The sequence below is a fragment of the Hyperolius riggenbachi genome, chromosome 7 (genome assembly GCF_040937935.1).
Source record: "Hyperolius riggenbachi isolate aHypRig1 chromosome 7, aHypRig1.pri, whole genome shotgun sequence".
Taxonomy (NCBI): Eukaryota; Metazoa; Chordata; class Amphibia; order Anura; family Hyperoliidae; genus Hyperolius; species Hyperolius riggenbachi.
Genome location: NC_090652.1, coordinates 164,233,859 through 164,261,312, shown reverse-complemented (window position 1 = coordinate 164,261,312; position 27,454 = coordinate 164,233,859). Strand labels below are relative to the sequence as shown.

The window sequence follows — 27,454 nt, the reverse complement described above, 5'->3', positions numbered from 1 at the left end:
AATCACACACCTGAAACAAGCATGGCGCTTATGTAGCCATACTTACGTAGTCAGAGCACCTGATCTGCAAACTTTCTTCGGGTCAGTGGCTTTGAAGCATATCTGAAGCGACATGTGACATGATGAAATAGACATGAATACATAAAGTACCAATCCTAATAAGATGTCATTGTTTAACAGTAAACAAAAATGAGTTTTTGGGGTTTTTTTATTGTTAAAAAAATAAATATGACAGCCTACATATGCCTCTCAATATAGAGTCACTTTAATATAAAAAAAATGCCTTATAGTGTAATTTAACTTTGCAATTAAACAACAAGCGAAGATATTGTTACTACAATAAATAAAAAAATACCTCATAGACATGATAAACTTTAGCTCCAACATAAATACCCATGCGAGTAACAGCACGAACAGCAGCATTCATTCCTAAAATGGAAAAGAACACAGTTAAAATATATCAGTTATATAGATAGTTTAAGACTCCGTAACAAAAATTGCATCCTGTTTTTTTATCATCCTACAAGTTCCAAAAGCTATTCTAATGTGTTCTGGCTTACTGCAGCACGTTCTACTATCACCATCTCTGTAATAAATCAACTTATCTCTCTCTTGTCAGACTTGTCAGCCTGTGTCTGGAAGGCTGCCAAGTTCTTCAGTGTTGTGGTTCTGTGATGCATCTCCCCCTTCCAGGCCCCTCTCTGCACACTGCCTGTGTATTATTTAGATAAGGGCAGCTTCTCTCTTCTCTCTTATCTTTTACAAGCTGGATAAATCCTCCTCTGAGCTGGCTGGGCTTTCACATACTGAGGAATTACATACAGGCAGAGCTGTCTGCACACTGCAGGAAGAAACAGCCTGACACTTCAGTGGAGGATAGCTGCAGGGGGAAAGAAACACACAAATGATCTCTTGAGATTAAAAAGGAAGGCTGTATACAGCCTGCTTGTGTATGGATGTATTTTCTATGTGTGGACATACTGTACATCAACCTACTTCCTGTTTTGATGGCCATTTTGTTTGTTTATAAACAAACTTTTTAAAACTGTTTTTAACCACTTTTAACCACCCTGGCGTTCTGATAAGATCGCCAGGGAGGCTGCGGGAGGGTTTTTTTTTAATAAAAAAAAAACTATTTCATGCAGCCAACTGAAAGTTGGCTGCATGAAAGCCCACTAGAGGGCGCTCCGGAGGCGTTCTTCCGATCGCCTCCGGCGCCCAGAATAAACAAGGAAGGCCGCAATGAGCAGCCTTCCTTGTTTTGCTTACATCGTCGCCATAGCGACGAGCGGAGTGACGTCATGGACGTCAGCCGACGTCCTGACGTCAGCCGCCTCCGATCCAGCCCTTAGCGCTGGCCGGAACTTCTTGTTCCGGCTACGCTGGGCTCAGGCGGCTGGGGGGACCCTCTTTCGCCGCTGCTCGCGGCGGATCGCCGCAGAGCGGCGGCGATCAGGCAGCACACGCGGCTGGCAAAGTGCCGGCTGCGTGTGCTGCTTTTTATTTGAGCCAAATCGGCCCAGCAGGGCCTGAGCGGCAGGCTCCGGCGGTACTGGACGAGCTGAGCTCGTCCAGACCGCTCAGCAGGTTAATGGTTCGAGGAGCGGCGAAATTGTGACAGAGGGTAATAGGAGATGTCCCCTAACGCACTGGTATGTTTACTTTTGTGCGATTTTAACAATACAGATTCTTTAAAAAGTGGAACTTCAGTGAAAATATTGTAATAAAAAAGTGCTTCATTTTTTACAATAATTATGTATGAATGATGTACTCAGTGTTTACCCATTGTAAAATCTTTTAAATCCCTGATTTACATTCTGACATTTAGTACATGGTGACATTTTTACTGTTGGTAGGTGATGTAGCTGCTGCATGCTTTTTTAGCAGTTGGAAACAGCTGTAAACAGCTATTTCCCACAATGCAACAAGGTTCACAGACAAGAAACTGCCAGGAGTACCACGGTCCTCAGTGTTTCTTGTGGGAGGGGTTTCACCACAATATCAGTCATACAGCGCCCCCTGATGGTCTGTTTGTGAAAATGATAACATTTCTCATGTAAAAGCGGATATCAGCTACTGATTGGGATAAAGTTCAATTCTTGGTCGGAGTTTCTCTTTAAAACATGTCCCTGAACTACAAACTGTTACACACCAAAAGTAATGGCCAGAGGGAGCCCATTTTCATTGTTGTGGCCAACAGGTTTTCTAAAAATTCATATTTAAATGGTGTACATAGATAAAGGAAGTCTGTGCCGCGAGCCATTTGGCTTCCTCAAAATGATTGTTTTGAGAAGGAAACATTTGTCCTGCTTCCAACTGTTATGGTTCCACTGCTGTTTTTAAAATGAAGCAATAACTAGGAGTGGTTGTTCCAGGCAACAAACATTTCCACCTACGAAGCCCTGAAATACAGCCTTACCTCTCTAAGGCCTCCTTTCCACGAACTGTTGATAGGCAGTGAAATGCCTCTCAAACTCTGACAACTGCTCACTGCTGCCTGGTAACTGTTTGTTGCTGCCTGGTAACTGCTCACTGCTGCCTGGTAACTAATTGCCGAGCACACAGCTCAACAGTTCGTGGAAAGGAGGCCTTAAAAGGGAAGGTCCGAGCAGCAAAAAAAAAAAAAAAAAAATCCCCCCAAAAAACAGACATTTACTTACCCGGGGCTTCCTCCAGTCCTCAGTAGCCACCATGTCCCTCGCTGTCAATCACTTGCACGTGGTCGGCGTATACTGCGCAGGCGCAGAACTAGGTGCTGGTGGAAGCCCCGGGTAAGTAAATGTCTTTTTTTTATGCTGCTGGGACCTTCCCTTTAAGAAGAACTATACTAGGTCAATTAAAAATCTGTACCCACAATTTTCACCAAAATCACACAACAGAGAAAGCAACCAGCTCAGAAAGGCAGAAAGTGGCAGGGACAATCTACAATTAAGGCTGAAAAACAAAACCACGTTGAAGTATTTCAACAGTCCTGTGTACACAGTTAGATTTAAATCTCAGCTTTAAAAATATGGTGACTTATTGCAGCAGCACAAGAAACTGTTTTGATTTTTTTTTTTTGGTTCATTTTTGTGGACTAAGCACTGCTATTACTGTATATAAAATTTATGATAGAAGTAAAAGTGGTCACTGTGGGAACACCAAGGTCATCTGTATGACAAAGAGAGACTAGGAGCAAAATGGTGCAGTATCATAGGGTGTTAAATGTTAATTTTGAAGCACAAGAGTGTTTATACACACAAAGGTGGATTGCACCTGTATTCCAGGTCCTACTGGCACTGGATGGTTGCACTCCTGGTTGTTCCTTCTTGGTTGTAGATAACCACACCTGAAAGAAAAACACCTCCAAAGGAGATGTGTTGTGCAGTACTGGGGTGGTGGAGGCGCCCAAAAATTAGGAATTTCAATGAAGCAAAAAACAAAGCAGGGAGGGAGGTATCTTTGCCACTCCAGGTGTAAAAAACCCAAAACACAGGGTAGGTATAGAAAAATTATAAGATGTATTTGGGTCTCAGCCCACTTCTTCAGGTCAATACAAGTGCCATCACTAGCATGGGCACCAGAAATGAAAAGTAAAGTACTGTTGGGTACTTTTATCAATTGTAAAATGCTTGAAGGTTATTTTAAAGAGAAAATGAACATTTTCTTCCAGGAGATAACTAGGGAGGAAAAAGTGAATTGCGTATGGGCCCAGGTACCCAAAAATTGCTCTGAAGGTGACTCAACTCCACGGCCCGGTAAATTTGTATACAATCAATATAAAATTATTTGCATCTCAATGTCCATTTCTAATGCCTGTAAAGCCCTTAAAGGAACCCTGTCTCTAAAACCTGTAAAGCAAACCAATGAAAACACTGTACATATTGCTATCTAGTGACGGTTTAGTGTCTGATATCAATAAAATTTTTCTTTCATCTGAAGTTGCGTTTCTTTGCCGGTCTGAAGTGAGACTCAGCCCTAAAAGCTCTTACCCACTATATGTGTATTTTTGTGCACGAATGCAGTTTTAACAATGCAGTTCAAACAGTTTTCCATAGGAAAACCATATTAGCCTTCAGTATTTTCACACTGCACTGTGTTTTTATAAGTGGAGCATGCTACATTTTCATAGTAAAACACACATTTTAATGATAGCAAGTTAAAATGCAAGTAAGTAAAAGACACATCCACAACTAGTGAAATGATGGGCACTGACACTTAGGCCACATACACACATCAGACTATAGTCTTTTGAAAATGAAATATCACAGACCAATTTTACCCCCTTCCATGTAGTATGAGAGCCATACCTACACAGTCTTTTCTATGGAGCTGAACTCCCCCATCAGATAGAAATCTTTGCAAGATGCTGCACACACAGATGCTGTACACATGCAACAGATCAGTATCTGCAAAAGATCTGTTCCTGCCAAAGATCCGTTCCTGCAAAATGCATTCATAGTCTATGAGATCTGCAGATCATCATACACACCTTGTTTAACTGACATTCATCTGCAGATCAGACAATCATCTGCAGATCTGAAAATCCATCCTAGTGGATCTGATCTGCAGATGAATGTCTGTTAAACAAGGTGTGTATGATGATCTGCAGATCTCATAGACTATGAATGCATTTTGCAGGAACAGATCTTTTGCAGATACTGATCTTTTGAATGTGTACAGCATCTTTGTGTGCAGCATCTTATCTGTGTACAGCATCTTTGTGTGCAGATTTCTATCTGATGGGGAGTTCAGCTCCATAGAATATACTGTGTAGAGTATGGCTCTCATACTACATGGAATGGGGTAAAATTAGTCTGTGATCTTTCATTTTCCAAAGACTATTGCCTGATGTGTATATGAGCCTTTAGCGAAAAATGCATGCGTGAACGCGAATGCACATTGTATTGAGAGCCTCGAGGAAAAAATTGTGTAACTCACTACGCTGCTCCTATTGGTCAACTAACATTCCAGTAATGTGATGTTGAGGACATGCATTAGTGAGCACTGCTCTTCATTTAACCTTGAACAACTTTTCTTGTTTGACACATAATACTTTGATCCCAGGCTTTATGCATGTTGATTTGCTTGTTGCCCATGGCAACCAGTCATTTTCCTTTCGGTTACAAATCTGCACTGTAAAATGACAGAAGTAGGACAAATGTTTCAGGGGAACCAAAAGTCCTCAAATACTAAGGAAAATGGAGGGCACAGAGCCCTCCATGAGAGACTGAAAACATGAGTTTAAAAAAAAAAAAAAAAAAAAAAAAAATCTACACCTTACTATCACAGGTCATAGTTAACCTCCTTAAAGAGAACTCGAGGTGGCATTGTATTACGTTAGTGGGGCACAGAGGCTGGTTGAGCACACTAACACCAGCCTCTGTTGCCCCATCGTGTGTCTCAAATACCCCCCTGCTCGCCACTATACTCCCCGCAGTGCTGGCGACACGCAGCGCGTCGCCAGCACAATGTTTACTCTAGCGCTGTCTGTCAGCGCCGCTCCCCCGCATCGCCGCTACCCACCCTCGTCCCTTCCCTCCAATCAGCGGGAGGGAAGGGACGAGGGCGGGTAGCGGCAATGCGGAGGAGGCGGCGGAGCGGCGCTGACAGACAGCGCTAGAGTAAACATTGTGCTGGCGACACGCTGCGTGTCGCCAGCACTGCGGGGGTATAGCGGCGAGCAGGGGGGTCTTTGAGACACACGATGGGGCAACAGAGGCTGGTGTTAGTGTGCCCAACCAGCCTCTGTGCCCCACTAACGTAATACAATGCCACCTCATGTTCTCTTTAAGGTGGCCATACACTGGTCGATTTGCCATAAGATTCCACCAACAAATAGATCCCTCTGATCCAATCTGATCAGAGAGGGATCGTATGGCTGCCTTACTGCAAACAGATTGTAACCGATTTCAGCCTGAAACCGTTCACAATCTGTGGTGGTGGTGCTGCCGTCGCTAAGCCCCCGCCCATACATTCCCTGCTCCGCCGGCGCGACTCCCCAGGTCTCTGCTGTCTTCTCCGCTCTGGTCTGATCTCCGGCATGCTTCACTTCTTCCTGCCCGGCAGGAAGTTTAAACAGTAGAGCCGGAGACCAGACCAGAGCGGAGAAGACAGCAGACACCAGGGGACTCGCGCAGGCCGGAAAAGGTAATGTAGACCCGCTGTATTGCGTCGGTCGTCGGGCATTCGAACGCCGCTAGCGACGCACTCCCGACCCGCCAGCGATCGAGAAAAATCTTCCGCACGGACGGATCGACGGGAACGATCGATTTCGGACGGAAATCGATCGTTCTGTCAGCGGTGTGCGTGGCGATTTCACAGCCGAGTCGATCACTGTGATTGAATCGGCCGTATATCGGTGGGAAAATCGTTAGGTGTATGGGCCCCTTTACAGGTAATCCACTATAATAAGGCAATTGCCTTTGGCAACATGGTGGGCTTCCCCCCCCCCTTCTTTTCCCCTCCCTCTACTAGCCCCTTCTTTCTTTCCCTTCATTTCTTCCTTTTCCTCTCTTAATGTTTGTCTCTGACTGTGTTCTGTTCCTCCTTAAAGAGACACTGAAGCGAGACTAAATCTCGCTTCAGCTCTCATATATAGCAGGGGCACATGTGCCCCTGCTAAAACGCCGCTACCCCGCGGCTTAACAGGGGTCCCTTCACCCCCAACCCACCCCCCGCAAACCTTGGTCGCAGACTTGGTCGCTTTTTTTTTTCTTCCTGGAGGCAGGGCTAACGGCTGCAGCCCTGCCTCCCAGCGCGTCTATCAGACGCGCATCGCCGCCTCTCCCCCGCCCCTCTCAGTGAAGGAAGACTGAGAGGGGCGGGGGAGAGGCGGAGATACGCATCTGACAGACACGCGTGGGGCAGGGCTGCGGCGGTTAGCCCTGCCCCAATGCGGAAGCGCTCCCCCGCATTACGGAGGGGATTTGGGGGGACAGGGACCCCCGTTAAGCCGCGGGATAGCAGCGTTTTAGTAGGCTATGAGGTCTGAAGCGAGATCTATTCTCGCTTCAGACTCTCTTTAAGAGGAACCAAGGTTAGGTTCATAGAAGGTAGGGATCATTGTCCCTGTTGAGGGCACGCCAACCACCCTGGGCTGGCGAGTCCAGCTGGTAGCGACGGGGGGCTGACCTCTCCCAAGTCTTTTTCAGCAGACAGCCTATTTTGATTCCAGTGACTTGTGCGGAGTTGTGATATATGCATAAAATATTGTTGTACAAGAAGCATTATATGCTGCTAATTGGGATATGTTACTCCCTATTTTATCATTGTATTGTCATTTTGAAAACCTCAATAAAACTGAAAGAAAAAAAAAATCTACATAATGCAAATAAGAAAATTGATTATAGGCAAGTTCTTATATTTTTTGAGGTTCTTTAACCCTCCTGGCGGTAACCCCGACCTACCCTCGGGGTAACTGCCGCAGAGGATTGCATGGCCCCGGGAGGGATTTTTGTAATAAAATTTGTAATAGTTGTAGCTAGCACTAGGCTAGCTACCAGTGTTCCCAAAGTCCCTCCAATCCCCTCCGATTGCCGCCGGTATACGTACCCCCCAGGGATACCACGATGGCGCAGCCTCCCAATCAGCTCCAGGCTTCGCATGCGGACCTAATTGCGGAAGTTCCGTTGGCGTCTGTGTGATCTGCATGATCCAAACGCATGGGAGAGGGTGTATGGCCTGGCTGCTGGAGTGCTAGTTATGCACCGGCATACACGGAACACATGCGGAATTCCGTTCGGAACACCCAAACCCCAGTGGCAAGTCGTTAACAGAGTGGGTACCCACTGAAGGAACCATACGACGGAGGTGGTGAGATTATCAGCACTATTGCATGTGCATGGCTATTAGCTGCTGCTGTACCAATTATGGGACTATCTCTGTGAGAAGTACAGGATTGCAATATACCTGCTGTCTTTCGCTGTCATACAGTCGGATCCCTCTGCTCCCTATGGGTTGCCTATAATCTGGCTAAGCAACTGCCACTGAATTCCAGTATTTTCAAGTGCGTTTGTGGGCGCCATGGCTGCAAGTGTGTGTGGAGGAATGTATGAACTGCCGGCTTAGATTAGATGGTTATCGGTCAGAGTCGTGTTCATTATTAGTGTGATGCACAGATGCTCCAGCAAGGTTTTAAAGTGTTTTAGATAGCTGATTTTTGCATGTAGTCAAGCCTTTTTGTACAGTGTCATAAATAAATGGTTTACCTGGCAACACATTGAGAACCCTAGCCTATATGTATTTTTTTGAGTTTAACAAATTGGGGTAATGTGTCGCAAAGTCGGCGAGTACTGGGAGACCGAAATTCAGTGCATCATATGATCATAAATGATATGGTGTAGCCCTTCTTTCTTTGTTGAGGATCGGGACTGCGCATGACGCCATGTCCAATCGTCAGCATAGCGACGACTGAAGCGGATTGCGGAGGCTGCAGCTCTCGCGGGATTGCGGCTGGGTAAATATAAGCGGCGGCGATCGGGGAATATCAGAGAGGTGCAGGGGACTTTGGGGACACTGGTAGAAAGCCTAGTGCTAGCTACAACTATTACAAAAATCCCTCCCGCGGATGCAGCCACCGAAACTGCGTACTGCCAGGGAGGTTAAGGTAGCCATACATCTAGCGATGATGAGCAGATTCAACCATGAGACAAATCTCTCTCTGATCGAATCTGATTACAGACAGAACTGTACACCACAGACCGATTCCATGTGAGACCGCATCCACCGCCTCTCAGGCCCTATGCTGCCCCCCCCCCACCCCTGGTGCACTATACTTTACCTGTCCTAATTGGACTTCCCCAATCCTCCTAGACCCACCTGTTGTCGGTCAGGACACTTCACCTTCTCGTGAGCACTCCCCTCTGCACAGGCGCCAGTGGGTTCACATCTGCGCAGTAGCACGGAGCCGCTCGTACGCAGAGGAAAAAAGCCCTGCAGGAGCACCCCTGTACCACTGCGCAGGCCGTAATTTACATCTGCCCAATGTGGCCACGCTTTTCATGGAGGGGAGTGCGACTGTGAGCAATATTCACCATTAATGTTGCATATTGCTCAGATAGAGAGAAATGGGGGTAGTGAGCCCCTCAAGGCGCGATCTGGCCACCCAAGTAGTTTGCTCGGCAGCTCCCACAAACACTATACATGTAGAGAAAAAAAAGAGAGGAGGGGAGCGCTCTGAGAAGTCAATTCAACAAGAAGCAGAAGGAAGGTGGAATGGTCTCACCTAATCGTATTGTGGCCGGCACAGCGTACTCAGCCGCGGTAGGCAGTTGTCCCTCTAAGCCAGCCGGGGACCAGGCTTTCCGTATCGGCAGGGCGGAAGTACGTGACGTCGCCTTCCCAGTAATCCAAGCGGCAGTTGCTATGGGGACCTGGACGCTTCCTCTAACACACGCGGAGAAGCGTGGTGAGCGGCGTCCGGTCCTCCACAGAGGCAGGAAAGCGGAGTGGGGAGGATGAAGGTGCAAGAAGCACATAGGCAGGGATATGTAAAATATAATTTAATGCACAAGCATAGACAACGCGTTTCGCGGGGAAAACAACCCCCGCTTTTTCAAGTCAAAGCTTACAATAAAATAGGGGAACAGCCCCTTATATATCATCCAATCAGCCCTTTCTGCAAGGTGACTACGGAGTCCCAGTGGATCAAGAAGACCTCAACCACCGTATAGTATAGAATAGAGGGAAAATAAGTGGAGATGTAAGTTTCAATGTGCTCTGGCAAAAGAGCACACAGACACCCAATGTGTATCAAAGAAAGTACCCATACCCGAACAGTAAGTCTGATAGTTACAGTAGTCGTCCCTGGCAGTAGCCCTCAATCATTATTAGCAACAGACAGCACGCTACACTACATATACAAAATTACCAATAATTAATACATATAAAAGCAATTGTCACATTTTTTCTCATACCCACACATATATCATATTAGCATCAAAGCTCAGTCCCATGGACACTCCGAGTGCTACACTCGTGTGTACATAAGGGTGTGGAGACGGCGCACACGCAGGGCACAGCACACACATGCCCAAGCACCCGTATGCGCACGTCTCCACACCCGCCCACCCAGCAAGGAACCCCCCCACCCCTTCCCCAGAGAGAGCAACATGGTCAAACTGGCACTACATCATGTGTTGCAGGTGACTCATCTCCTCCAGGCATTTATTAAGCCCTTCCGGCTCCAAGGTCCCCAATTTTAAAATCCAAAAGGATTCCCGTCTACAAAGGATACGGTATTTCTCATGTTTGTTTGAATGGTGCACCTGCTCTATAATGGTGGCCCTCAGTACATTGAAGTCCCTGTTGTGTACTAAATTACAATGGTTGGACACCCCATGTTTGGGTTCCCCCTTAGTAACATTCGATCTATGTTTGTTCAGGCGGGTTTGAAATTTCTGGGTAGTTTAACCCACATAGCCCAGATTGCATGGGCAAACCAACAGATAGACCACATATATACTCTGACAATTTACATGGCTCTTTATCGGAAATTGTATGGAACCATTGATCTGAAAGGTAACTGCACCATCGTTAAGGGTATTACAACAGAGGCATCGTTTGGACTTACATGAATAGCACCCCAGTTTAGCCTGGTTGTCATCATTGGTATCAATTCCACTCGATGACAATCTGCTGGGTGCTATATGGCCCCTGATGGTTTTGCCTCTTCGGAACACCAGTTGGGGTTTGGGGGGGGGAAGGGTATGTCTAAGCACAGGATCGCTCAACAGAACTGGCCAATACTTTTCGAAAATCTGCCTGCATTCCCCAGCCTGTCCAGAGAAATCAACAACAATGGGCAGCCGATTAGTGGTCGAGTTGGACGCCCCCAATTTTCTTCCCGTGTGGATTTTGGGTAGTAAGCACTCCTGTTGGGAGAGGGCGGAAGCTCTCTCCAAAGCAGAGTCCACCAAGGTAATAGGATAATGTTTTTCTAAAAATCGTGTCTTCAAAATTGTCGACTGGCGATCAAAATCGTCATCATTCGTACAATTTCGGCGTAATCGTTTAAATTGGCCATACGGTACATTTTTAAGCCAGGGCCTATAGTGGGCACTATAATAATCAAGATATCCGTTCCTGTCAGTAGGTTTAAAATAGTTCAAAGTACTAATATTGGCACTAACAGGATCCACTCTGATTTCCAAGTCTAAGAAGTGTATTTTGAGGGGGTCAGTTTCCATGGTAAACGACAGCCCAAATGGGCTGTCATTTAGGCATATTGCTCAGAGGAACCCTACTCGGGAACAGAAGGGCCTAGAGAGACCAGGGAAGTCCGGGTACCCCAACTACAGGTACCCTGTAAGTTCCACTTTAAACGGGAACCTTTGGCAAAGGTATTCTTCTTTACCATACCTATCACAGAAAATGTTGTGGTTCTACAAAACAGCATTCTATTATAAACATAAATAAAACTCCAGATAAAGGTCCATGTCGTCAACATGTCCTACCCACAGAGATAGGCTAGGCACATAACTCAAGGATTAATCTTAAGCCTTGTACGCACATCCAATTTTGGATTGGCCAATTTTACCACTTCCATGTAGCATGAGAGCTTGCCTACACAATCTGCTGGCACTCCTATTACATAAAGGTGGTAAAATTGGTAGGTGATTGGTCAATCAAAATTGGATGTGTGTATGCACCATTAGGGCATAGGTTCTGGGTAAATTAGCTTGAGGTAAGGCTACATACACACTTGAGATAAAAGTCTTTGGAAAAGGCAAGATCACAGACCAATTTTACCCCTTTTCATGTAGTATAAGAGCCCTACAGTCTATTCTATTGAGCTGAACTCCCCATCAGATAGAAATCTTTGCAAGATGCTGCACACAAAGATGCGGTACACATGCAACAGATCAGTATCTGCAAAAGATCTGTTCCTGTAAAAGATCCATTCCTGCAAAATGCATTCATAGTCTATGATATCTGCAGATCATCATACACACCTTATTTAACAGACATTCATCTGCAGATCAGATCCACCAGGATGGATTTTCAGATCTGCAGAGGATTGTCAGATATGCAGATGAATGTCAGTTAAACAAGGTGTGTATGATGATCTGCAGATCTCATAGACTATGAATGCATTTTGCAGGAATGGATCTTTTGCAGGAACAGATCTTTTGCAGATACTGATCTTTTGAATGTGTACCGCATCTTTGTGTGCAGCATCTTGCAAAGATTTTATCTTTGCATGGATAGTGTAGTGGTTAAGGGCTCTGCCTCTGACACAGGAGACCAGGGTTCGAATCTCAGCTCTGCCTGTTCAGTAAGCCAGCACCTATTCAGTAGGAGACCTTAGGCAAGTCTCCCTAACACTGCTACTGCCTATAGAGCGCGTCCTAGTGGCTGCAGCTCTGGCGCTTTGAGTCCACCAGGAGAAAAGCGCAATATAAGTGTTTGTCTTTGTCTTATCTGATGGGGAGTTCAGCTCAATACAATAGACTGAGTAGAGTATGCGCCCGTACTACATGGAAGGGGGTAAAATTGGTCTGTGATCTTGCCTTTTCCACAGACTTTTATCTCAAGTGTGTATGTAGCATTATTAAGCCCTGGGCAGCTATATACTATTTAATAGATTAAACATTCAAATCAATTAAAACATTGAGTCACATCAAATTACTTTAACAGCTACAGCCTTTCCCAACAGCTTTTGGGAAAATAAATTAAAAATCAATTCTTAATAGTATCAAATGTGGTGGTGGTAAGCTGCAGGTTACTGAAAACGTAATTGCTTCTGATTAATATTTGCTCAATAATTAATAAAAATGAATGAATATGTCTATCACTTTTCCATCAGCAAAATACTGATGGTTTGCCATATCTGAACATAAATCTATGCATGGCAATCTTTAAAAAGAGCATACCAATTTCTATTGTGGTGACTAGAGGCTCCATGACCAGGTGGTGGGCTGAGTTTATTAACAAGCTTACCATCTTTCATGTCTGACCTGTACCAATATTGAGCAGCGGATTTAAAGTCTGCAGAATCAGAATCGTTTTATTTCGCCAAGTACAACGGGAGTTGTACCCGGAATTATTTTTGGCACATACAGGGTCAGTGATGGTACGGTACAGTATCAGACATGCAGTAGATATACACTTGAGTGGCATAACACATGCAGCGTAGTATTTCAAGAGTAGGCAAATACATAGCAGCAAAAACTAGAGGGGTCCCAGTGCTGTGTGAGCGGAGCTGCCTGCCTCCTTGGCGGCGCTCAACTACTCTGTAGCAGCAACTCGGATCCCCCCATAAATGTCCGACAGTCCATAAAGGAGAGAAAAGAGAGAAGACAGGAATAAAGAGAGAGAGAGAGAATGAGAAGAAGGATTGTTGGCCAGAGAGAGACAGAGTTCAGAGAGTGCTGCTGTCCAGCTGGTTGGTGGTGTGGCTGGTGGATCCCATGGCTGCACTCAGAATTCAGCCCCCAGCTTGCAGCCTAGCGGCAATTTGGGAGAGGGGGGGGGGGAGAAGGGACACCCGGTGGTGGAGCGCCAGCATCTCCTCTTCTGAGGCTGCCCTGGGAGCAGAGTGCTGTGGGGTGGCGGCAACAGGCCTTCTGTGGTCGCAGTGGAGGAGCGGCCATGTTCCCATGGTGGCTGGAGTAGTAGCAGAGATCAGGCCGCCTCTGCTCGTGTAGGGGAAACAGGCACAGGAGACCCTGTGCTGGGGCACCTGAACTCCGGTCCCACGATTTGCCCGCAGCATTTCTGTGCCGCAGTGGTGGAGGCGAGTATTTTTCCTAGGGGCCATGCAGGGCCGCTTTAACCTCCTTGGTGGTAACCCCGAACATAGTAGCGGGTAAGCCGCGCAGGAGGTTTTCGCCGATTTGTTTAATTTTTTTTTAGCTGCGTCAGCACACCGATCGCCGCCGCCCCGCACTCGATCGCCGCTATCCGTCACGCCGCGCCCCCCCCCCACCAGACCCCGTGCGCTGCCTGGCCAATCAGTGCCAGGCAGCGCTGAGGGGTGGTTCGGGACTCCCAATGACGTCCCGACGTCGGTGACATCATCCCGCCCCGTCGCCATGGCAACGGGGGAAGCCCTCCAGGAAAATCCCGTTCTTTTAACGGGATTTCCTGATCAAAGCGGGCGGGGGGATGCCGCTGAGCAGGAGAGCTGCCAGTGTGGTCCCGTCTGCCATACGCCGGAGCGGCTGCAGGGGGAAGCATCCTGTGGGCCAGCGAGTGCACAAGGTTGGAGCAGCGGCTGGGTCCCGTCCGAGAGCCGCTGTGGATGGTGTCGGGACCGGCGTCACCTCCCCACGTGGCAGACCGATGGCTACAGGTCACGGGCCATGCGATGTCGGAGACCAGGGAGAAGCCAGTCTTCAGTGGCGGCTGTCACACAGTTTCCCCCCCCCCCCCCCCCCCCCTGAGCGGCGAAGAGCAGTCTGGGCAGCGGTGGTGGAGCGCGGATCACACGTGGGCCCCGATCAGCTGGCAGGCTGCCGCCGTCCCGTGGCTGATGATTGAGCCCTGTGGACCAGGCTCTCCTGTGCCTCCACATCCTCCCCGGTAGGTAAGGGGGGATTTGGGCGCAACATAGTTAGAGGAGAAGGAGAGAGTTAAAGAATATTCCGGAGCCCTGTGGCCTTGGCTACCAGTGCGGCGCCATCTTGGTTTACTGCAGGAAAGCAGTTTTGCAACATGAGAAACTAAGGACAGATTTTAGAAAATATACAAAATAAATCTCCCCTAGGGGAGGATCATAAATGGAGTGTGCCGTGGGGGGCAGCAGGTATTACTTACTGGTGCTAGTTAGGGGATCCAGCAGGAAATGTCATAGGGAACACTTCTTCAATCACTGCACCCTCTACAGCACAAAGCATTGTGATAGGTTATAGTAAACTACTAATCTGAAATCTAGCAGTTTAAGAGGGTACTGCCCACCCAGTCACATTGGCAGAATTTCCCTATGAGGTTTTCTGCTGCGTCCTCAAAACTAGATTAGCACCTACTTACCTTTGCAGGCTGCACCCTAGCCTGCCATCTTTATGCTGGCATTCATTTTCTCCAAGGAAACCCACAGGTGCTGCAGATTGAAGCTCCCAGCAGTGTTACGCTTCCTCGACTGCCACAATGCATGCTGGGAGATGTAGTCCTGAGGGGCATAAAACTTGCAACAGTGTCTCTCTCTGGAGAAGATGGATGCCAGTATAATGCTGGGGAGCAGCCCCCTGAGGTTAATTAATGCCTGCTACCACCACCACCCTTGGCACACTCCCATTTAAAAAACAATAGGGGAGGTTTCTTTTATATTTTTCATAGATACTTGTTTCCTTTAATGCCTACAGGAAGTGACATCCCTGGTTAAAATACCTTATGACAAAAGGTACTGGTATTTCTAAATATGTATTATTACTTTAGATTTATCTAGCACTTGCATCTTCCGCGTCGCTGTACAACAGAGAATACAGTTACAAAACAATAGGTTACCAAACTTTTTTGGGTGATGGCACCCTTCATGGCTTTGAAATTTTTTCAAGGCACCCCTCGGCAAAAACAATGTAACGATTGATGTCAGCAAGCACCGATTTTCTGATTATTGGTGATCTGCAGTATCACCAACAATACAGATGCTATACCTGATTATATGGTGATCTGCAGAATCACCAATAAAGCAAGTATAGCGAGACACGGAACAATCGGATGCAGGAAGGTGCTTGGTGCAATAGCAAAGTGTAGAGACACTCACTACTTATAGGAGTTTGGTATAATAAAGTATCTCTATAGGGCACAGAAATACAATTCCTCAGAGGTGTGGTTACCTCTGAATGGGAACCCCGTGTGTGAGATCCTCCAAAGGACACAATGGAGGAGTCTCGGCCTCTAGCAGAAATGGTTTGCTAGTGGCGGTCGTCTCAAAGAGATAGAACCCTACAGTGGGAGACGTTCCACTGAAGGGAGAAAGGTCAGACAAAATGAGGTTCGGCAACAGTACAGAAACGTGAGACAAGAGAATAGTCGGAAACCAAGCCAATAGTCGATAACGGTACGGGCTGGTGAAGTACAGAATCAGGAAACAGAAGAATAGTCAAGACAGGCACAGAATCATACACGATAAATCAAGACAGTATAATATGTGTATATATTGGCGATAAACCAATAAATAACACAATATCAAATACAAGGCTGACTAGGTGTGACAAGAGCCGGGGTCCTGCCGGATTATCACACGGGAACTGACTAGGTCTGAGTGCTGACACAGGGTATCGCAAATACAGACGAAGTGCTACTGAAAAGCACTTCCTTAAATACTGCCTGGGAAAGGAGTCTCCACCCCAAGCAGCAACCAATCAGAGCAGGCCAAAAACATCAGCTGACCTCCAGGTCAGCTGACCCGCTTTCTAGGAGCATAAAGGCGTGTCTGGCGTGCACGCGCACCCCCTAGAGGCACGATGACGGAGCCCTGGTGAGCAGCACGCTGGTGAGTTTGGTGCTGTGCGCTCGGAAGGTTTTGCGCAACGGATGCGGACAAATTTCCGCATCCCGCGTTGTAAAGTCCGCCTGCCGGAACGGATGCGACCGTATTTCCGCAATCCATCCGGCGTTGTGGATTTTTCGTTACAAACAACTACAGATATGCCGTTATGACCCTTATCAGGCGACGACTCACTCCAAGTAGCTAGTGATGCTTATTAGGCACTGCGATTCCTCTCATGTTCAAATTCAACCATGGTTGCAGGGACTAAAGGTTAACTATCAGGTAATGCAGCCACATTGTATATCAATGTGCAGTTGCATTACCTGATGGTTTTGCATAAAGGATGGGGATGCATGCCAAGGCACCCCTGAAAGGTGCCCGAGGCGCACCAGGGTGCCACAGCACCCAGTTTGAGAACCCCTGGGTTACTGAGAATAGACCTAATGAATAATTGAAAAGGTTAGCAATGCATTGTACACAAAGGTGGACATATGTAACCATTTGAAATACATTCTGTCAACACAGGTTTCCTGACAGCCCTGCAAAATATGTAGGTTGCTGGGTTTATTCTTGTCAATAGAGAATATTCAAGTGAGGATAGGTTTGCGTAATGCCTTATCAAAATGTTGCCGTAGGGCCCCATAATGTGTAGCTATGCCTCTAGGGTTAAAGTCAACCACCAGGAGGGAGGGGGTTCAAATTAAGTAGTACTTACATATCACAAGATCTGTTTCGGCAGAATGTAGTGACTTGGTCTCAGGAAATGAATGAGAGTTTGGTGAGACGTAAATAAAGTATTTCAATGAACATACATTCCCCTAGTGACACCTAGACGACAGACTTGTGGTTAAGCAGCACATCCACTATGTGCATCTAAGAAGATAATATGATTTCCACTGACCTTGTGCATCACCTCCGCTTGTCAGGACTGCGAGAGCCTTCCCCGCTCCAGACATCCGCAGCTTTTCTAAATCCGAAGACATTTTTTTACTCTAAACCCACCACAACAGCACAGTCAGATGAGCACTCTCCACCAGTGCTGATGCCTGCGTGCTATGCGTGCAATTTCGTGCTGGATCGACCTTCGCCCCTCCTCGCAGCTCAGGGAGTGGGAGTGTACTGCTGATTTGCGCTGTGCTGTCTCTGGATGGAGGAAGGAGCTCCCGACTGCCAATGTTCTATTGTCACATGCTTCCTGCTACACCGCTGCGTGCTGATGGAGCCCGCCTACCTAAATGAATGGCATTCATGCATTTCCACGTTTACCTTCAATGCTCTTCGAATAATGGCGAATGAACGTGTCAAGAAGAATGAAAGATGCAAACACAGAAGGATGATATAAATAAATTAACTCACCCGGCACATCTGTATTTGGTACATTAAGGACATGCAATTAGAAAAGTAATTTCTTGTAAGAAAACACAGTAATGTATAGTACACACCATGCCATTTTCTGTTAGATTTTCTGTAATTAAATTATGTTCTGTAAAGTACTGGTAGAGACTGGTCATTATCTCTGGTGCATTGTCTTCTGGTTATCTCCTGCTGAGTAGAACAATGCCTAATTGTTGGCAGATAGATGGTTAGATAGATAAAATCCAACATGTCGGAAATTATCTGACAGGTAAATCTAAAGCCCCATCTATACGATTCTTTGTGCGATTCGATTACGATTCTATTTACCATCCGATTAAATCCAACATGTCCGATCGGGATTTGATTCGATTCAATTCGATTTGCCATTGCAAAACAATAGTAAATCGAATTTAATTGAATTCTGAACGGACATGTCAGATTTAATCAGATCGTAAATAGAATCGTAATCGAATTGCACAAAGAATCGTATTGTGTAGATGGGGCTTTACAGAAAATCTTACAGAAAATTGTATGGTGTGTACTAGGCATACAGGCTGAACAAGGTAGAAAATAACATTGGCTGAAATCATTTTTACAAGGTGTAGCCTGTGTACAGGCGTCCCACAATATTGTTTTGCATGTAAGATTGCTGAATGACAGCAATGAACTAGCACATCATTTCATAGCTCCCAACTGTCCCTCTTTTGGAGCCCTGTCCCTCTTTCAGGACTTTGTCCCTCTTTCTATGTAATTATATATATATAAATATATATATATATATATATATATATATATATATATATATATATACTAGCTGGTCGCCCGGCGTTGCCCGGGTATGTAATTGGCTAGTGTTAGCTCTGTCCACTTTTTCTAATCCTAACACACAATTACCTAGTTTGTGAGCTTTGCGGTCTTTGGCATCAATAATTGGCTGTGGCTCCACTACTACTACTGAAAATCAATAGGTGAATTTTGGTTAGCTTTTGTAGGCTCCACCTACTTTTCTGAATATTAATCCCAGTCACCCACTGTGCAAAGTTTAAGAACCCTGCCATTGACAGACAGTGTAAGAATGGCTGCAGTTTACATTCTGGCAGTTAAATTTTTATTTTTCTCCACCCACTGATGTCCTGATGTTTCCTGGGTATGTATTTGGCTGCTGTTGGCTGTGGCCACTTTTTCTAACCCTAACACACAATTGTCAATAGTCAATGACCAAGTTTGTGAGATTTGTGGTCTTTGGCATGAATAATTTTCATTGAAATGAAACACATCTGATTCGCTGTTTGTAGCCCCACCCCTTTTCTAAATATTTAACCCCAGTCACCCAATGATCAACTGTACCAGGTTTGAGGCTTGTGCCATTAACAGTGCAAAAATGGCAGCAATTAAATATTTGCCTTGAAAATCAATAGGTGAATTGTGATTGGTTTTTGTAGGCTCCACCCACTTTTCTGAATATTAATCCCAGTCACCCAGTGACCAACTGTGCAAAGTTTTAGAACCCCACAATTAATAGTGTAAGAATGGCTGCAGTTTACATTTTCCCAGTGAAATTTGTGTTTGTCTCCCCCCACTGAAGACTCGGCATTGCCCAGGTATGTATTTGGCTGGTGCTAGCTCCGCCCACTTTTTCTAACCCAAACACAAAATTACTTAATGACCAAGTTTGTGAGCTTTGAGGTCTTTGGCATCAATAATTTGCATTGAAATAAAATAAATCTGATTGGCTGTGGCTCCACCCCTTTTCTGAATTTGAACCCCAATCACACAATGGCCAACTGTACCAGGTACAGGTGATTAACAGTGCCATTAACAGTGCAAGAATGGCATTAATTAAATATTCCCCTTAAAGATTAATAGGTGGATTTTGATTGGCTTTTGTAGGCTCCACCCACTTTTCTGAATATTAATCTCAGTCACCCAGTGACCAACTGTGCAAAGTTTGAGAACCCTACCATTAATAGTGTAAGAATTGCTGCAGTTTACATTTTCTCAGTGAAATTTGTATTTGTCTCCGCCTACTGATGACCCAGCATTGCCCGATTATGTATTTGGCTGGTGTTGGCTGCACCCACTTTTCCTAACCCTAACACACAATTACTCAATTACTTAATGACCAAGTTTGTGAGCTTTGCGGTCTTTGGCATCAATAACCTGCATTAAAATGAAACAAATCAGATTGGCTGTTTGGGGCTCCACCCCCTTATATAAATTTAAACCCCAGTCACGCAATGATCAACTGTACCAGGTTTGAGGCTTGTGCCATTAACAGTGCAAGAATGGCAGCAATGAAATATTCCCCTGAAAAATCAATAGGTAATTTTTGATTGTTTTTTGTAGGCTCCACCCACTTTTCTGAATATTAACCCCAGTCACCCAGGAACCAACTGTGCAAAGTTTGAGAGCCCTACCATTAACAGTGTAAGAATGGCTGCTGTTTACATTTTCCCAGTAAAATTTTAATTTGTCTCCGCCCACTTATGACCCGGCGTTTCCCGCTTATGTATTTGGCTGGTGTTGGCTGTGCCCACTTTCCTAACCCTAACACACAATTAATCAATTACTCAATTACCAAGTTTGTGAGCTTTGCGGTGTTTGGCAACAATAATTTGCATTGGAATGAAACAAATCTGATTGGCTATTTGTGGCTCCACCCCCTTTCTGAAATTGAACCCCAGTCACCCAATGATCAACTATACCAGGTTTGAGGCTTGTGCCATTAACAGTGCAAGAATGGCAGAAATGTAAATATTCCCCTTGAAAATCATTAGGTAAATTTTGATTGGCTTTTATAGGCTCCAACCACTTTTCTGAATAATAACCCTAGTCACCCAACGACCAACTGTGCAAAGTTTAAGAACCCTACCATTAACAGTGTAAGAAAAACAAAAGTTTGCTTTCTTAAAGCAGAAAGAATTTGCGATGATTCAGGTTGGAGTGAGCTTGAGATGTCTCCCAGTGCATCACTGCTGAAAATATGCTAATTAACCATTGTTACCCTTAGAAACTAAACACACCTCCAGAACTGCTGGAATGCAATGATGTGTTAGCTTGTTAATTTGTACAGCGCCATAATAATCCAACATGCATACAGACTGTTTTGGATTGTTTGATCCTTATCAGTGCATGGCATAGATTAATTTGGCTCTATGCAGTAGGGCTTGTAACACCGAGAGGGACATGCTACCCAGCAAGCTCATGGTGACCCAGAACTCATTGGAGTGTGTAAGGGACTACAATGGTCCTAAAAGCCCCCTTACTAAGATGTTAAGAAAAACAAACGTTTGCTTTCTTAAAACAGAAAGAATTTGTGATAATTCAGGTTGGAGTGAGCTTGAGATGTCTCCCAGTGCATCACTGCTGGAGATATGCAAATTAACCATTCTACCCTTAGACGCTAAACACACCTCCAGTGTAACAGTGTATGGCTGCAGTTTACATTTTCCAGTGAAATTTGTATTTGTCTCTTTTTGGTTATGGGAATAAAAAGTATCCTATACTTTATTCCAGGTAATGTACTATGTGTGTGCCAAATTTCATTCAAATCCGTTCAGCCGTTTTTGCGTGATCGAGTAACAAACATCCAAACATCCAAACATCCGAACTTTCCCATTTATGATATTAGTAGGATACTGTATATTTCTCTACTAAAAAATGTGTTTGATTGACTCTAAACTTTATTAGCATCCTTCAGGCCCCATTCACACTAGAGCGCTTTTCAGGCGATTTCAGCATCGCTGGAAATCGCTAGCGTTTTGAAAAGTACTTGTGCAATGTTAGCAGGGCCGGCCCGCTCATGAGGCGGGGTGAAACATTTGCCTCAGGCGGCAAACTTCTAGGGGCGGCACCCGCCCGGGGGGGCTGGCCGCCGAGCCGGAGGGGTAGCGGGCAGGTCGGGGGTATTGGGCCTAGCGGTGGAGAGGGGGGTCTGACCCCCCCTCCCTCGCCTGGGTCCCCCGATCTGCGCTCCCCTCCAGCTGTAATTAGGAAGCAGCCGCTTGCAGATCGTAAGAGGCAACGGGCGGGGAGGACTCACCTTTTCCGCGTTCCAGCGAGCGCTCCACTGACGTCACTTCCTGCATCGCCGCCCACTGTATTGTAAGTGGATGGCGATGCAGGAAGTGACGTCAGTGGAGCGCACGATGGAACGCGGATAAGGTGAGTCCTCCCCACCCGTGCCTCTTACGATCTGCAAGCGGCTGCTTCCTAATTACAGCTGGAGGGGAGCGCAGATCGGGGAACCCAGGCGAGGGAGGGGAGGTCCGACCCACCGCTAGGCCCAATACCCCCGACCTGCCCACTACCCCTCCGGCTCGGCGGCCGGTCCCCCTGTACCCACGGGAGGGGCGGGGGGGGGGAGGGGCGGCAGCAATTTTCTCCTAAATTTGCCTCAGGCGGCAAAAAGTCTAGGGCCGGCCCTGAATGTTAGTCTATGTGGCTGTTCTCATCTTAAGCATTTTGCGATTAGCAGCGATTAGCTGAAATGCAAACGCGTAGCCTGCAGCATTTTTCTGGCGATTCTGGAGCGATCGTATTAGCATATACAGAACCGCTAATCGCAATCGCTCCCAAAACACTGCAGTGTCCAGTGATTTTTCCATGTTAATCGCGGAAAAATCACTCCTGCAAAACGCTAGCGGTAATCGCCGAAGTTTTCCTGTTTTAGGTGTGAATGGGGCCTTAGGCCTTGTCCACATTACAGGTGTTTTTTGCTAAATTTTAAGCGCTGCCAATTTTCAAAATCTCCCTGAAAGCGCTTGTGCAATGGCTCTCTATGAGAGAGTTCATATCAGAGCGGTTCATTTTCAATCCGCTTTGAAAAGCCATTGAGCCTTGAGCCATTTTTGAGGTAATTTGCCTCAATGGAAAGTATAGGAACAACGCAAAACACTCACAAAATCACTTTGGCAAGCGATTGAGTGAGCATTTAAAAAAAAAAATACATTGTATTTATTGTTTCTGGATTTTTTTCCGGATCAAAAGACGGAAGAGCTCTGCAAAAGCGCTTACAAAAACGCCCACAAAAAAACGAGCGAATGCGCAGAAAATCGCCCAAAAATGAGGGAAAAAAAAGTCCACCGTGGATGGACACGCTAGCTGAACGCAATGTGAACAAGGCCTTAAAGAGATTCAGAGATGAGTCTTCCTGCTGTTTTTTACTTACCTGGGGCTTCCTCCAGCCCCATAAGCATGGATGTGTCCCTCGCCGTCCTCCCGCAGTCCTCCGTTCAGCCACAGTCAACTCCCGCTACGCGGCTCAGTCGGACTCAGTCTGACTGAGTGACATCAGCCGTGGCCCTTTGCGCTTGTGCAGAAGGTCTGCGCATGTGCAGAAGGTCCGCTGCTGGCATCACTAAGCCTCTTACCTGGGAAGATTGCGGCTGAACGGAGGCGCTGAGGAGGACGGCGAGGGACACCTCCATGCTTATGGGGCTGGAAGAAGCCCCGTGTATGTAACAAAACAGCAGGAAGACTCAGCTCTGAGTCTCTTTAAATTGATATATTACTAATTTTAAAATGTTAATATGAAGGAAAATGAACCAGGATAGAAAGGACCAGTGTGGTTTGAATTATAAAACAACATTTTTTAAAAATCTTTATGGTATGCGCGACTAGGGGTGTGATGGGGCGTGATCATGGGTGTGGCAGGAGCGTGGCTTAAGTGTCCCTCTTTCTCATCTCAAAAAGTTAGGAGGTATGTCATTTTAGAACACTGCCTTCTAGAAGCTGTTTGGTCAGCACCCATTCCATTGCCCATCTCCCATTCTCACCTATTTATTACATTAAACACTTCTTGGCCAGAGGCAAGAAGTGTGTCTGTACAGCACTCAAACACTGCAGTCCTTTTACACTTGGTGCAGTGTGTATTGGAACAATCGCACTGCAACGCAGTCGAAAAGGCACACTACGCGTTATGGCCACAGTGCGAACCAAGAAATAAAAAATGAAACCGGAAATTCTGGTGCACTTCTGGGAGTAACTCACTGCAGCTTCTGCGTTACCCAAAGCACTTCCGCCGCATTGCAGTGTGTCATATTCAATTGCCCATAATGGACAAGTGTAAAAGGACACACAAGCTTAGCACACACCTTCAATTTTTGTCGCTCAGCAGGGATTGGAGCTCCAGCCTTCAGGCGACGGTTTGTGGCAGAGTTCCATACAAACTGTTTACTAGCCTGCAGGATAGCGACATGTTTGTTTCTGCGGAGGGGCGATAAGCAGTACATAACAGAGTGGCTTCCCATGGGTGAGAAAAATACAGCAGAGGCGTTCCACACTATCCCCCAGACCACTGTAGCTGCCCGGGACCCTCCTGAAACAGTGTGTGTCTGCACAGTAGCATGGTGCTGTTCGTGCGCAAGTGTCTGGGGCGTACTGCACAGGTGCTGCCATACTTGTGCAGGTGCAAAGCCATGGTTGTGCATGAAGAAAGGTGTGGTCGTGATCAAGCTGTTGTCAGATTTGTTTTGGGGGCTTCCAGAGGCTTCCTTCTTCCTAGGCACTTTTCTCGGACGCTGACACGTTTCTTAGGCAACTATGTGCTTTTTGACCTGAGGTTTGCCTGGGTTCACTTAAACAAAGCACATTTGACCATATTGAAAGTAGAAACAAGTACATCCTGACCTGGCCATGTCTCGCTGCATACACAGTTTGATTGGCCAGGTTACCACCTACATATAGTATGAGGGCCAAAAGATTTGTAATACTTTGAACAAATAGTGCTTTAATGCTACATGGAAGTGGTAAAACTGGCCAATAAAAATTGGATGTGTGTATGTACCTGTAGAATATACTCTAGATTATGTTATTCACTTATTAACTTCCCTGGAGGTATGATTATTTCTGGATCTTAGGGTCTTTTTAACCACTTGAGGACCACAGTCTTTCCACCCCTTAAAGGGAACCTTAACTGTAAACAAAAAATGAGTTTTACTTACCTGGGGCATCTATCAGCCCCCTGCAGCCATCCTGTGCCCTCGCAGTCACTCCTGGATCCTCTGGTCCCCTGCTGCCAGCTAGTTTCATTTTTGCCGACTGGGAGTCGGCCGGCTGCCATGCGTACGTTTTTACGCATCCCTGATGGTGCAGGAAGCTATTGCAGATAACAAGTACATTTTTACGCGTTACGTGTGTATTGCGTAAAATTTTAAGCATTACACCCGTAACGCGTAAAATACAGGAAAATTGTATACTTACCTACGGTAATTTTCCTTTCCTGGTGCATACTCCATGGCAGCATAACAGCTGGGTTAGCTCCGCCCCCTAACCCCCATAGGACAAAGATTTCTATAAGTTACCTCCCTATGTGCGGCCCTATATTCTAATTGCTATCTCCTCCCGAAGGACATTGGGAGGGTCTGTTATGCTGCCATGGAGTATGCACCAGGAAAGGAAAATTACCGTAGGTAAGTATACAATTTTCCTGTATTCCTGGTGCCTCCATGGCATCATAACAGCTGGGTCTTAACTATCTACCCAGACAAATGGGCGGGACCACAATAGCAATTTTCACACTTTATTTACATTGCTTGCTACATTCAGTACTGATTTACCAAATTGTGCAGAGGCAAGATTCGACAAGTCAATTTTATAGTGATCTACAAAAGTGTTCTTAGAAGACCAGTTAGCAGATCTACAGATTGCCACTGAAGACACTCCCGCTAAACATGCCCAGGAAGAGGAGACGCCTCTGGTTGAATGGGCTGTGACTTTTTGCGGAGGTTCCAGGTTTGCCATAACATAAGCTCTTTTGATCAGTCTTGTTAACCAGGCAGCGATAGTTCTTTTAGAAGCTCCTTGCCCCCTTCTCTTCCCCGTTGGTATTACAAATAGTTGTTCTGAAACCCTGAAGGATTCTGTCAAATCTAAATATGCCTTTATTGTTGATGGCACACATAACGGATGTGTGGACTGCAGTTGTAAGTCCTGATACATCTTAGAGAGTGTCCATTCTGCGTTAAGATGGAAAGGTGACACTACCTTTGGCAGAAAACGCTCCATTGGGCGTAGGACTACTCTATCCTCATAAAGGGTGAGTGAAGGTTCTTTACATCCAATAGCATGTAATTCAGATACTCTTGCCGCTGAAGTAATTGCAGTCAGGAAAGTCACTTTTTGAGTCAAGTTGAGTATATTACACTTATCATGAGGGAAGAATGGGGGTTTTGATAGGCAATCCAAGATAACTGTTAGATCCCATTTTGGATGGAAATCCCTCCTTGGAGGTCTCATTTTCAACACTGCTTTTAAGAATTGTTGTATCAGAGGATCTTTTGCCCAAGGCTTCCCTGTTATAGCTGCCAAGGCCGAGATTTGTGATTTTAGAGTATTATATCCGAGTTCCAATTCCAGTCCTGCTTGTAAAAAGGCAAGAATGTGATTAGTCGTTATGTCCGAAGTCTCCAGGCTTTGCACTTTCAAGAATTCTTGAAACTTTCCCCATACTCTGGAATAGGTAGCATTAGTTGATGCCTTTCTTGATTTTAAGAGTGTTTGAATTACCGTATCTGTACATCCCAGTTGCTCTAATCTCGACCTTTCAGCCTCCAGGCCGTCAGCAGTAATCGATCTGGATTCGGATGGCAAGTGCTCCCCTGAGTCAATAGTCGTCTGGTCACTTTCAATGTGATCGGTTGTGTAGTGTTGAGTTGAAGTAGAAGTGGATACCATATCCTTCTTGGCCAATTCGGTATTACGGCAATTGCTATTAACTTCTCCTTCTCCAACCTTTTCAAGAAACGTAGAATCAGAGGTACTGGTGGAAAAGCATATACTAACTTCGCTCTCCATGGCTGAATTAGAGCATCTACTCCGTCCGACAGCTCGGAGTTCGTTCTGGAGAAAAATTTGTTCACCTTGTAATTGTTCTCTGAAGCAAACAGATCTATTTCGGGTAGACCCCATATTTTCACTATCCTGTTGTACTCTGTTGTACACAGAGACCAGTCGTTGTTGTTTTTCCATCCCCTGGATAATTGATCGGCTGTTGTATTCTCTTTGCCAGGAATATATGTTGCAGAAATCTCCAAAACATTCTTTTGAGCCCAAGACATTAAAGGTTTTACTTCCTCCAACAGAGTCCGGCTGTGCGTTCCACCCTGTCTTTTTATATAAGAGACAGTTGTTCTGTTGTCCGACTTCACTAATATTGACTGCTTGCTTAATAGTGGGGTTAGTCTCGCCAGCGCCATTCGTACTGCTCTCAGTTCTAATATATTGGACTGGGTATGGTCCTGTCTGGATGACCACGGGGCTTGTATCAGTTGACCCTGACAGTGGGCTCCCCATCCCCATGCACTGGCATCGGTCGTCACGACGATCCAGTTCGGAAGCAGGAACGTCTTCCCCTGAGTGAGATTTTGAACGTCTAGCCACCATCTTAGTTCTTCCTTCGTCTTTTGTGGAATATAAATCTTTTGTGACAAATTCTTCTTGTTCCATGTATCCAGAAAGTGACATTGTAGCGATCTCATTTGCCAATGACTCCACCTCACTGTGGGGATCGTGGAGGCCATCAGTCCCAGTATCTTGAGACATTGTCTGGCTGTGATCCAGGTTGATTGGAATATCTTCTTTATCGTGTTCACCAGGTGGCACGCCTTTTCTTCCGGTAAAGATATTATGTTCCGGGTTGTGTCGAACAATGCTCCTAAGAAGACCATCTTTCTTGTGGGAATT

General features: G+C 45.9%; 1 protein-coding gene across 2 annotated transcripts in view; it reads right to left on the bottom strand.

Annotated features, from left to right (window-relative positions):
• Window positions 1–17,549, bottom strand: part of PFKL (phosphofructokinase, liver type) — a 184,693-nt gene extending 167,144 nt beyond the window's left edge. Inside the window, exons 1-2 of one of the 2 annotated variants that reach the window (XM_068244841.1) lie at window positions 17,316–17,549; window positions 356–429 (exon numbers count right to left, since the gene is read on the bottom strand). In XM_068244841.1, coding sequence (XP_068100942.1) covers window positions 356–429; window positions 17,316–17,397 — 156 coding nt within the window. In that variant the 5' untranslated portion in view covers window positions 17,398–17,549. Of the gene's footprint in view, window positions 1–46; window positions 103–355; window positions 432–17,315 lie in introns of those variants that run through there. The other variant, XM_068244842.1, reaches the window with a different exon arrangement.
• Window positions 17,550–27,454: the final 9,905 nt, after the last annotated feature.